The sequence below is a fragment of the Centrocercus urophasianus genome, unplaced genomic scaffold, assembly GCF_019232065.1.
Source record: "Centrocercus urophasianus isolate 14NV4802_14NV808 unplaced genomic scaffold, USGS_Curo_1.0 seq_58, whole genome shotgun sequence".
Classification (NCBI taxonomy): Eukaryota; Metazoa; Chordata; class Aves; order Galliformes; family Phasianidae; genus Centrocercus; species Centrocercus urophasianus.
Genome location: NW_024885177.1, coordinates 390,549 through 401,833, shown reverse-complemented (window position 1 = coordinate 401,833; position 11,285 = coordinate 390,549). Strand labels below are relative to the sequence as shown.

General features: G+C 53.8%; 1 protein-coding gene across 1 annotated transcript; it reads left to right on the top strand.

The window, feature by feature from the left end:
- The first annotated feature begins 279 nt into the window (after positions 1 to 279).
- PROM2 (prominin 2) lies at positions 280 to 6,803 on the top strand. Its single transcript, XM_042836191.1, has 24 exons — positions 280 to 496; positions 698 to 747; positions 862 to 1,064; positions 1,251 to 1,371; positions 1,508 to 1,571; positions 1,649 to 1,738; positions 1,843 to 2,042; positions 2,117 to 2,191; positions 2,266 to 2,329; positions 2,904 to 3,063; positions 3,240 to 3,392; positions 3,685 to 3,808; positions 4,396 to 4,487; positions 4,575 to 4,659; positions 4,774 to 4,920; positions 5,008 to 5,079; positions 5,154 to 5,246; positions 5,332 to 5,385; positions 5,667 to 5,747; positions 5,885 to 5,953; positions 6,048 to 6,137; positions 6,248 to 6,354; positions 6,452 to 6,529; positions 6,727 to 6,803. Exons 1-23 carry the CDS (start codon positions 280 to 282, stop codon positions 6,513 to 6,515), a joined length of 2,475 nt encoding a protein of 824 aa, XP_042692125.1. The 3' UTR covers positions 6,516 to 6,529; positions 6,727 to 6,803.
- Positions 6,804 to 11,285: the final 4,482 nt, after the last annotated feature.

Here is an 11,285-nt window from a genome sequence, read left to right as displayed (position 1 = left end):
TGCAGGGCTGAGCATGACGAGGGACGCAGCGCTTGCAAAACAGCCCTGGGATGGTTTGGGAAGGTTTGGGCGGCTCATCACCCCGCCTTGCACAGCCTGGCCAAGCCCAGACGCCCCAGGGAGGCCGGGGGAGCAGCCACGCAGCGTCTGGGCTCGGCGGCGGCCAACCTGTCAGGCAGGTTTCCTTGGAGCAGCCGACGAAGCCACCAGGGCCGGGCATGCCCCTCCGTGCGCTCGCAGGCTGACGGGCCGCCCGGCTCCTTCCTCACCGCCGAAGCCATGCGGGCAGCCGGGCTGCTCCTCGCTTGGGTGCTGCTGCGTCCCGCTGGCGCCCAGCAGTGCCTCCCCAGCAGCCCTGCTGGTGTCCTCCGCTTCACCGACACCCATGCTGAAATCCGAGTGCCGGCGCTGCACCGCGTGCCCAGCTCTCTTGACCCCCTCTATGGCCTCGTCCGACACTACCTGGACCTCATCCAGCAGAACCCCCTACCCACAGGTGAGTCCCCACCTGGAAAGGCAACATGACCACCACCACCACCCCTTGGAGCCCTCTGCAGTACCTGGGAGTGGTTGGTGGGGTTGAAGCTGCTTTGTCCCATCATGGAAGGGGATGCTGCCCACGGAGGGATAGGGGTGCACCAGGTGGGATGTGGGAGCTGCCCTTGAGGCATTCACCGTTGCCACGGTTTGTTTGCAGAGCTTCTCAGGGCAGCCCTGAACAACCCCAGCTCAGTGCGGGCATCACAGGTGAGCAGGGACGTGAAGACATGGAAGCCACAGCGGTGGCACCCAACCCAAAATTGGGGATACATAAAAACAAACAGATGGAACACCCCAAAACCACTCTCTGCCATCACACAGGTGGTGCAGTACGAGCTGGGCTACGTCATTTGTGCTGCGGTGGCTCTGCTCTTCACTGTGGCTGTGCCGGTGGCAGGGCTGTGCTTCTGCTATTGCCGGAGTCGGCGGCGGTGCGGGGGCCGCCTGCGTGCCCACCGGCGTTCCCTGGCCTGCCGGCGCCGCTGCCTCCTTGTCTGCCTCTCCATCACCTCCATCATCATCCTGTGAGTGTCCTGAAGTGCCTCACCCCAAAGGGAGCATGCTGATGGGGATGGGAATGGGGATGGGAATAGGGTTGGGGGTGGGAATAGAGTTGAGGATGTGGATTGGGATGGGGATGAGAGTGAGGATGGAGGTGGGGATGGGGATGCTCTATGGGACCTTCCCGTCACCTCCTGTATCCCTGGCAGGACCAGCGCCATCTGTGCCTTGGTCACCAACCAGCGAGTGAAGGAGCAGATGGAGCCGGGGCTCGGTGCTGTGCCGGCCACACTGCGCACACTGCGGCAGCACATTGCCAACATCCCCCAGGTGGGTGCTGGAGTGACTGATATGCCAGGGCAAAGCAGTTTGGGAAGCAAATGAGATGGATGCGTTTCTAATACAACACAGGGCTTCCTCTGCTCCCTGATGATGCCCCTGCACAGCAGCTCCTCTCTCTTTGCAGGGCGTGCAAATGGCAGTGGACCAGTTTGAAGTGCCCCGGCAGCAGATAATCTCTGACCTGGGGGGTAAGCACTGCACAGACCCCCAGAGCACCCTGTTCTGGGATGGAACAAGGGGCTGATGGTCTCGTGGTGCCTTGCAGGGGTGAGCCGCAGCGTGGGGCTCTCCATCCACACACAGCTGAAGGCAATGACCTACGCAGCACTGGCAGACCTGCAGGACAGGGCGGGAGGTAATGTTAAGCGTGATTAACCCAGGGCTGCTCCCAAAGCCTTGCTTGCAGACAGGGGTGGCCGAGTGGAGCAGCAAGAACTAGCCCTGGGCTTTCTCTTTAAGACCTACAGACCTCGCTGCACCATTTACAGATTCTCAACAAGACGGTCCGAGTGCTGACAGAGGCACGGGCTGAGCTGGAGCCGGCACTGCAGGAGCGACGGCAGCGTGTGGTCGCACTCCTGGACGATCCGCGCTGCACCTCCTGTGCCAGTGTGCTGGGCAGGGCACAGAGCCTGCAGCTGGGCGCTGACTACAGCAAGGTGGGATGGGGTGCTGGTCACCCCCCACCCCTCCGACACTCGCCAGGCTCACAGGATGCTTTTCCCACTTCAAGGTGCCCTCGGTGGAGAAGGTGTTGAAGACGTTGGTTGGTCTGCCCCGAAGTGACTTTGCAGAGATGATTCGGCAGGTGGGTGCAGTGGGGTGGCTCAGCACCCATGGTATCTCCATCTGTGCCACTCACAGTCCCTCTTCTCCTCGCAGGGCAATGGTACTTTCAATTCTATCCCAGAGTTGGCTGTGGAGAGGATGGCACAAGTGATCCAGGGTGAGCAGAACCCCCATGAGGAGGAGGGATGCCCTCCGTGGGGCAAATCCTGATTCAGAGATGGGGTGGGACACAGGGACCCCCTCCAATATAAGCTTAGAATCATAGAATCATTAAGGTTGGAAGAGACCTCCAAGATCATCTAGTCCAACCCCAGCCTGCCCCGCCATGCCCACTGGCCACATCCTTCACAACCACATCTCCACGGCTCTTGAACATCTGGGACGATGACTCCACCACCTCCCTGGGCAGCCTGTGCTGGTGCCCAACCACTCTTTCTGGGAAGAAATTGTTCCTAATATCCAACCCAAATGTCTGTTAGTGCAAGTTGAGGCAATCATCTCTCATCCTATCGCTGGTACCTGGGAGCAGAGGCCAATCCCGCCTCCCTACAACCTCCTCTCAGGCAGTTGCAGGGAGCCACGAGGTTTCCCCTGAGCCTCTTTTTCTGCAGACTGAACAGTCCCACTTCTCTCAGCTGCTCCCCATAAAACTTGTGCTCCAGACCCTTCACAGCTTTGTTGCCCTTCTCTGGACTCACCCCAGGATTTCAGTATCTCTCTTCATCTTGCAGAGCTGAGGGAGGAGATGGCCCAAGTGTCAGAGAAGGTGCAGACCATAGCCGATGGCTTCCCCCTTCCTGACTACACCCGGCACGTCAACAAAGCCCTGCTGAAGGCAGAGGACAGGAGTCAGCCTTTCCTCCGGGAGGTGGAGCGCTTCGAGTGGTACAGGTGATCCAAATGGCTGCAGGGGATGCAAAGGAGGTGGGTGCGGACCCTCTCCGAGCCCCATATGGGTCTGTATCTCGAGGTCATGGCCTGCTGCAACTTAGAATCATAGAATCATTAAGGCTGGAAAAGGCCACTAAGATCATCAAGTCCAACCATCGGCCTGTTACTTCCCCCAGGTGGGTTGCAGGCACGGCGCTGTGCTCCATCGTCCTCCTCATTGTCGCCTGCAATGTGGCTGGGATGGCTCTGGGTGCATATGGACTGTCCAAGCGGGAGGACCCAAGCGACTACGAGTGCCGAGGAGAAGCCGGTGCCAAGTTTCTCATGATGTAAGCATTACTGCCAGGGGTCTGTGGCCATCTCATGCCACCCAAAAATACAAAAAAAAAAAAAAAAAGGCAAAAGCAAAGGCAGGAACCAGGAGCCAGCTGAACTGAAAGGCTTTTGTAGATTCCGCCTGCGCCGGAGGGTTTGGGAGAAGCTGCTCCTCCCTGGGAGCCAGCAGCTCCCGCACCCAGCCGGCGTGCCTGGGCACAGGAGGGAGCCGCGGGGCCAGGCAGGTCACCGCAAGCCTGCTCAGGTCTGCAGAGCTGCCTTGGGCACCTCCTCTCCTTCTTTCAGCGGCGTGGGCCTGGGCTTCCTGTTCTCCTGGCTCCTCATCCTCATGGTTTTCACCACCTTCGTGGTTGGGGGCAACGTCCAGACATTGGTTTGCAGAAATTGGGTCAACCAGGAGATTTACAAGGTGGGTGGACGTCTGTCTGTCTCTTCATATGCATGCGCTCACCAAGATGCCCACAAATGCTCTGCCTCCTGTTCCCGAACCCAATAAGGTTGGAAAAGATCATCTACTCCAACTGTCAACCTACCACCAGTATTGACCACTGAACCACGTCCCTCGGTGCCACATCTCCGTGGTTCTGGAACACTTCCAGGGATGGTGACTCCACCACATCCATGGGCAGCCTGTGCCAGTGCCTGAACACTCTTTCAGAGAAGTTTTCCTTAATGTCCCACCTGAAAGCCTCATCCTAGACCAAAGAATTAAGATTCCAATTGGATTGCTGGATTTGCAGTGGGAAATTGGCTTTTGCAGTGGTTCATTTCCTTCGTGTGACAATGCTCCCACCTGCATTACTGTCCCCTGGGTGTTTGGAGGTGCTGGGATGGTTCTGAAGTGCTCGTGATTGGCAATGCAATTCATGCAAGATTAGCTGCAGATGGGATGGGGTACACCAGAACACACATGTGAGGGCAGATCACCCCCAAAAAAACATGTCTAGGAATGCATGCGTCTCACCCTGCCCCTCTCTTTCTGACTGTTTTGTTCAGTTTATTGACACCCCTGGGAACCTCCCTCCATCCATGAACCTCACCCAGCAGCTCAACCTCAGGAGGGATTCCAACCTTACTGCTGCATACCGGTGGGTGCTGGCAGGAGCCCTCCGCTGCCCCAAATTGGCGGGAGGAGTGCTAATTGGGGTGATACCGACTGCCCCTTCACTTTGCAGGGAGTGCAAGAGTGGCGCGGGGCTGTGGGAGGTGCTGCAGCTGGAGAAGTCCTACGACCTGGATGAGCACCTCAAAAGCCCTAAGGTGAGGGCTGCCTTCAAGCAGAGCTTCTGGAAACAGCGCAGGGATGCAAGAGCTTTACTGGGGTGACTGGGATGGAGGTGCCAGGCCCCGAGCATCCCTATCTCATCCCTGCAGTACACGGCCAACTTCCAAAAACGCCTGGCTGACTTCACGGCACAGCTGGGGGATGTGCGGCTGCTCCGCAGTGAGGGCAGGAACGACCTGGAGACCTTTGCCCGCAGCGGTGTGGATGAGGTGGACTATAGGAGCTTCCAGGAGGAGGTGAGGGGCTGCTGGCAGAGACCTGGTTCCTGTGACAGTCTTTCCGAGGCTGGATTTCAAGCAGCCGATGACTCTGTTTTCCTCTAGATGAAGATCCCTGTGGTGCAGACCAGCCTCCCTGCTCTGGCTCGGAGCCTGGAGGGGCTGCAGAAGATGCAGGTGAGTGGCATGGCAGACAGCAGCAGCTGCCCGTGTGCCCACGGGGCTGCCCTCACCCTGCTGTCCCCCTGCAGAGGAATGGCACGGTGGCGGGACGGCTGGCTGCTGAGGCCAAGGCTCTGTGGCGGATGCAGAACTCCACGGTGCAAACTCAGGAGGCTCTGGTGGTGAGTTCACACCTACAAGGCAGCTCCTGTCCCTGTGGAGGGGAGAAAAGGGATTTTGCAGCTTTCTCACCTCCCTGTCCTACAGGTGAAGCTGGGGGAAAGCGTCCGGTTCCTTTCACGCTTGGCACCGCACCTTCAGGTACCAAAAACATACACGGGGCCCTGTGTGTACAGCATCCCAAAAGTGAGTCATAGGATGATGGAGACCCAGGAATGATGCCAGCCCGTGAGCATCAGTCCCATCCCTGGCAGAGATGCCTCACTGCGTTTAATTGAGCCTCTACCCTGCCAGGAGGGTTTTTTCTCACTACCCCACAGCAATCAGACCAAATTAGAAATTTCATCCTTGGGCACCCATTCCACCAGGCCCAGTGTTGCTGAGTGCCCTGAGGGTTTTCTGTACTTCTTGCACTTCTCTAGGACCGAGTGAAGACCACACTGGCCACCATTGCATCAGTGGAAGCCCGGCTGCCTGTGCAAGCCCAGCAGATCCTCCGGCAGGTGAGCCGAGAGCAGAAAAATACCCCACAGCCAGAGAAAAAAAGCAGTAAAGGAGCTCTGGATTCGAGGAAGAGGCAATTGGAGCCTCAAGTCCTCTTCCTAAGCTCAGCCTCCATGCCACCTTCCTTCCACCCCAGGAGATTGGCTGCTTCACAAGGAAGGAGCTGCGCTACTTTGCACAGTACCTGCACTGGGTCGGACAGACGGTGGGTGCTCACCTTTGTCAGAGTGGAGGCAGCAAACTGCATCCTCCTGAGCCGGGTGGGGTTTTAAGCTTGGCCTCCCCGCTTCTTGTTCCAGCTGAGGGAGGATGTGGCTTCGTGCCAGCCTCTCGCCACAGCCCTTGACAACGGGAGGGTGATCCTGTGTGATCGAATTGCTGACCCCTGGGTAAGGACCTCAGTGCTGCACCCCACGCTGGGACCAGCAACCACAAGGCTCCCCAGCCCCTTTGGTTCTGCCTCTCCCTGCACAGCCCAGCATGCGCTCTCTCCTTGCAGAATGCCTTCTGGTTCAGCCTGGGGTGCTGCACCTTCTTCCTCATCCCCAACATAATCTTTGCCATCAGGCTCACCAAGCATTTCCGCCCCATCCGCAACCGGCTCATGTAAGAAGCAAGCATGGGGTGGGCGAGTTCCAATGCAGAGTGGGCAGATATGTGCTCCTCCTTGGCTATCTGATGTTTTCTCCTTCTTTCTCCACAGCTCTACAGGCTCAGAGGAGACCTGTCCCTTCCACATCCCTCGCGTCACGGCGCTGAAGCTCTAGGTCAGGCTCTGCAGGTATGGTGGAGGCTGAGACCTGGGCTGCTTGCTGCATGCCCTATGTTTCTGCTTATCAAACTCATATCCAAGCACTGTAGAGCTTCCTCCTCCTCAGCCATCCTTTCTGAGTGTGAGGCACATCCAAATGTTGTAGGGCTCCAGGTCCCTCCAACAGGCCAACGTCCATGGGTTCTGCCTATCTTTCTTGACTACAGGGACACCCGTCTCCATGCGCTGTAGGGCTCCAGGTCCTTGCAGCATCTCTTCCTCAGTGTCTGAGTACCACCAGGGACCTCCCTGGAGCCTGGCTGACCAGGGACCTCAGGCAGCGTCCCTGCAGCTCCCGCTGACTGCTGGCTCTCCTGCTGCACACGCAGACCCCGCTGCGATGCATGCCTGGCTCCCTCTCGCCCACCGCAGCCCTCCTGCAGCAGCGCCCTGCAATGCTTCTCCACTCCTGGGATGGAGCACATTAAACCTTCCTGAGCCAAACCTACCACTGCCTGCTTCTTTTTGTGATTTTGCCAGGAAATGCTCAGGCCTGGGGACTGCAGCCTCTCAGAGGAGCGTACCCAGCTCTCAGTCCCCTCTGCTGCAAAGTCACTTTGGAGGAACTCTCACAGTCACAAGGATGAGGGCTGGGGTGGGGAGGGGTAGGGGGCGGATCTTGAGACCCTCAAGATCTTTGCTCTTGGGACCCTCAACACCTTGAGTGTTGGCAATACCTTAGGTTTGGGGACCTCGAACACCTTAGGTCTTAATACCCTCAGCGCCTTGAGTCCTGGGATTCTGAACACCTTCAGTCTTAGCACCTTGAACACCTTGGGTCTTGGGACCCTGAACATTTTGGATCATCAAACCTTCAGCAGCTTGGGACTTGGGATCCTCCAGCCTGGGGCCTAAAAGCACTGGCAATATTCATCATTTATGATTATTAATTATTATTTCCTGGCCCTGAGAGGCGCTCCTGGCACTCACTAAAGAGACTGATGAAAAAAACTTCCAGTGGGCTGGGGACCAGAAAACCCCCTTGCTTAAGGCCTGAAAGATGGGATCCAAGCAAGCCCACCTCTTAAAAGTAATTAGAGGTTAGTCCAGGGAGGAGCAAAAAATGCAGGCTAAGCCTTCTTTTTTTTCATCATAAGGGACTCTTTTATGATAGGAACCATCACGTGCTTCAGGTTTGGGTTCAGAAGATGCTTACCTGTAAAGAAATGCAGCCGGAACTTTGATGTCCAGTTTATGGCATTGGTGGCTTTGTGGCAGGAAGCGCCTGCATCGCTGTGGAATCTTTCACCATCCTCAAAGCACTTTGTCCCTATCAGCAAGTTATTTTTTACAAGATCTATCAGGCAGTTGACACATCTGTGGTTTCCAAACGAGGGAGGGTTTCCCTGTGTTTCCGCAGCTGAAATACTCAGTTTGGTAACAGAGAAATGCCTCATTTTATGCATTATTAAAGGATGATTGCTACCCAAAGCCAGCAACAGTGCATAAAATGCCCGTGTTATGCATTATTTAGGTTATTGCTGCCCAAAGCCAGCGGGTTCTGTGCGCCATTTACCTACAGAGGTCAGCATTGCAATGGGTTTTTGAAAAGGGCAAAAGTGCAAGGTAACAACTACAGAAACAATTGTTTAACTGACCGCTGATGGAAGAACAATACAGGTGTGCCAACAATGGAGCCTAATTCAATTAGCTCTTCTTAAAGCCTAATCACAGTACACGAAGTGCTGCACGGATGAGTAATGAAGAGCAAAGGAATACAGTGCTGTAAATGCGTGTGGTCAGCGCTGCCACAGCTCTGCTCCCTGCCTGGGAGGCACACGGGTTGAAAACGTGAGTGGTTGCATCTCTGGGTTAATAATAAATTACCAATGAATATTCCAGAAATTGCCCTAATCCAATTAGGTTCGAATTTTTCTTTATTTTTACGGGGAAAAAAGGAAATGAGGACAGTCTTGGTTAATGATTCCTCAGCTGAAGCGAGGCCATGGTTTATGAATAACCTCCAGCCCTTTCCTAAATGTCCCCTTGTGATGGTTTAACTATTAATGTTCATCTGTGCACCACCATAGAAGGAGAGAGAGGAAGAAAATACAATGGCAAGAGAAGGAAAGCCTTATAAATTAAGGATAGTTTAACTGTGGGGGGGAGGGGGGAGGAAAAGAGCAAAAGAGGAAAAGAAAAGAAAAAGAAAAAGAAAAAGAAAAAGAAAAACAGAAACGAAAGAGCTGTGCAAAAGCAAAAGGAGAAAACGTTATTCTCTTCCTCCCATGCCCAAGCAATGCTTGGCCACTTCTTGGGAAGCAGAGCCTCAACATGCATTGCAGTTCTTTGGAGGAGAGCTGCTTTCATGGCAAGAGTTTCCCATGCTTGGGGGAAAGCGGCTTCCCCCACTTCTTCAGCCTTCCCTGGTGATGCCATGCGGTATGGAATGTCCCTTTGATTGGCTTAGGCCAGCCATGATCCCAGCCATGATCCTGAGCTCTGCCAGCTCCCAGTCCATCGCACCGAAGCGCCGGTGCCGTGTCAAGGCTGGCGCCTTTCTCTCCCCTCAGTTATTTTTATTGATAACATAAAGACTGCAAATGGTGCATTTCCAGCTTCTGAATGCAGTGCTTTTTAATTAAAGTGAATACCTCCTTCATCAGAGTTGTTTTTTTTTTCCATCTGGGTTTGTCTTGGCTCAGTGCTCTGCGCATTTTTGGGACTTGAGCAAACCAGTGCTGATTGAGCCGCTCGCCTTCTCGCATCTTCTCTCTGGAAATTCAACTCCTGCAGCTCCTCTCCTGCATGCACACCTCCCCACGCTCTAACAGTGACCCCGAGAAGTATCTATAATTACTATAATCAATAATTCAATGGCCGGAGAGCAGTGGGAGCCGGGAGCTCTGGCGCCGGCCCAGGTGTGGTCCCCACCAGCAGCTATTTCCAGACACAATTCTCTTCCCCGCTGCCAGAACTAAGGAAAAAAATACAGGAAAAGTGTTTGCAGCCCCTTCTAACACAATCAGCCTATTTCTGGAATTAAAATACCGTGGGGGTATTTACTATTGTTGTTTCATTTCCCTTTCTTTCTCTCTCTTTTTCACAAGACCAACCTGTTTTTCTCCAGAAAATGGCCCCATGACCTTTCCCATCTGCTGCTCTCATCATCCCTGAAAATAGCTCCACAAGCTGAGACACAAAACTGCAGGACCCCCAGCTGCCACAAAGATCTCCAGTCTCTGTTTTCATCCCAGACCCCAGAATGTTCATTTTAGAAATATATGTTCAGAAAAGTTACTGTGGTTAAAGAGGGAGCAATAAGACCCCAGTGTGCAGCCCTGTTTCCTTTAATCCCAGCTGAGGGGTTGATGTAACTGCACTGAACTGAACATCTTTGATTTGTTTTGTGCAGTGGGTGACCCAAGGACTGCTCAGCAGAGTAACCCCAGCTCCCAAACATGCTGAGAACTCACGTCCCAGAGGCTTTGCTGCAGCATAATTCCTTTTTTACGTGACAAGTTCCTTGCACCATCGATACCACAAAGATATTTTGAACAGTGCAGATGTTTCTGGGCAGAATGCAGGCACAAAAATGCCCTGGGAATAAGAAATTGTGTTGTATTATTAGCACTGACTATTGTCTGCTATTTCACAGCTGTGTGTGAGGCTTTTCTTGCAAGAAGCCTCATTGTGCTGAGTCTGGCACGGACAATTGACCCAGTCCTTGGGCCAAGTTTATGTTCCTCCATCCTTCCTAGACAGCAGCCCCGTGACAAGGCTGCATGGTTCTTGTAATCCAGTCCATAATGGCTCCATGCAGATTTAACATCAATTTTATTACCCCATTGCCCTTAGCACTATGTCCAGGATCACATAATGCATAACACAGGCATTTAATGCACTGTTGCTGGCTTTGGGTAGCAATCATCCTTTAATAATGCATAAAATGAGGCATTTCTCTGTTACCAAACTGAGTATTTCAGCTGGGGAAACACAGGGAAACCCTCCCTCGTTTGGAAACCACAGATGTGTCAACTGCCTGATAGATCTTGTAAAAAATAACTTGCTGATAGGGACAAAGTGCTTTGAGGATGGTGAAAGATTCCACAGCGATGCAGGCGCTTCCTGCCACAAAGCCACCGATGCCACAAATTGGACATCAAAGTTCCGGCTGCATTTCTTTACAGGTAAGCATCTTCTGAACCCAAACCTGAAGCACGTGATGGTTCCTATCATAAAAGAGTCCCTTATGATGAAAAAAAAGAAGGCTTAGCCTGCATTTTTTGCTCCTCCCTGCTCTAAGAGCTATGGAGACGCGGCTTTGAGGAACGTGGTCAATGGGCATGGTGGGGTGGGGTTGGATTTGGTGGCTTAGGGGTCTTTCCAGCCTTCACGATCCTGTGGTTCTATGACTCTTTGATGACACTGGGTAAGGATGGTAAAAAAGCTCTGAGTCTCATCTTCTGCTCCGTGCGCCCGCTGTAGAAACTCCACAGATCTGAGAATTTCACTTAGAAAAATAATAATAATAATTGCAGATCTCAGCTGCATTTGAGCTCTGGCTGAAAAACAGCCAACATCCCCAAGGATAAACCTTTTGGATGATCCCAATTGCTCCTGGATGGGAGGGAGCACACAGCCTTTGAGCTTTCTGTGCTTTCTGCACCACTTGCATCCCCATTGCTCAGTGCTGAGGTAGCCATGGAGATGCCCATGGGGAGCACCGTGCTCATGACAACGACTCCGTGTGAGCATCTGGAGCATCCTCAGAGCAGCATTCCTC

Excerpts from the sequence above, each read along its gene's own strand:
- PROM2 (XM_042836191.1), top strand. The coding sequence starts at position 280 with ATGCGGGCAGCCGGGCTGCTCCTCGCTTGGGTGCTGCTGCGTCCCGCT. Across the intron at positions 1,372-1,507 it reads ACATTGCCAACATCCCCCAG|GGCGTGCAAATGGCAGTGGA; the intron begins GTGGGTGCTGGA and ends CTCTCTTTGCAG. Across the intron at positions 3,393-3,684 it reads GGTGCCAAGTTTCTCATGAT|CGGCGTGGGCCTGGGCTTCC; the intron begins GTAAGCATTACT and ends TCCTTCTTTCAG.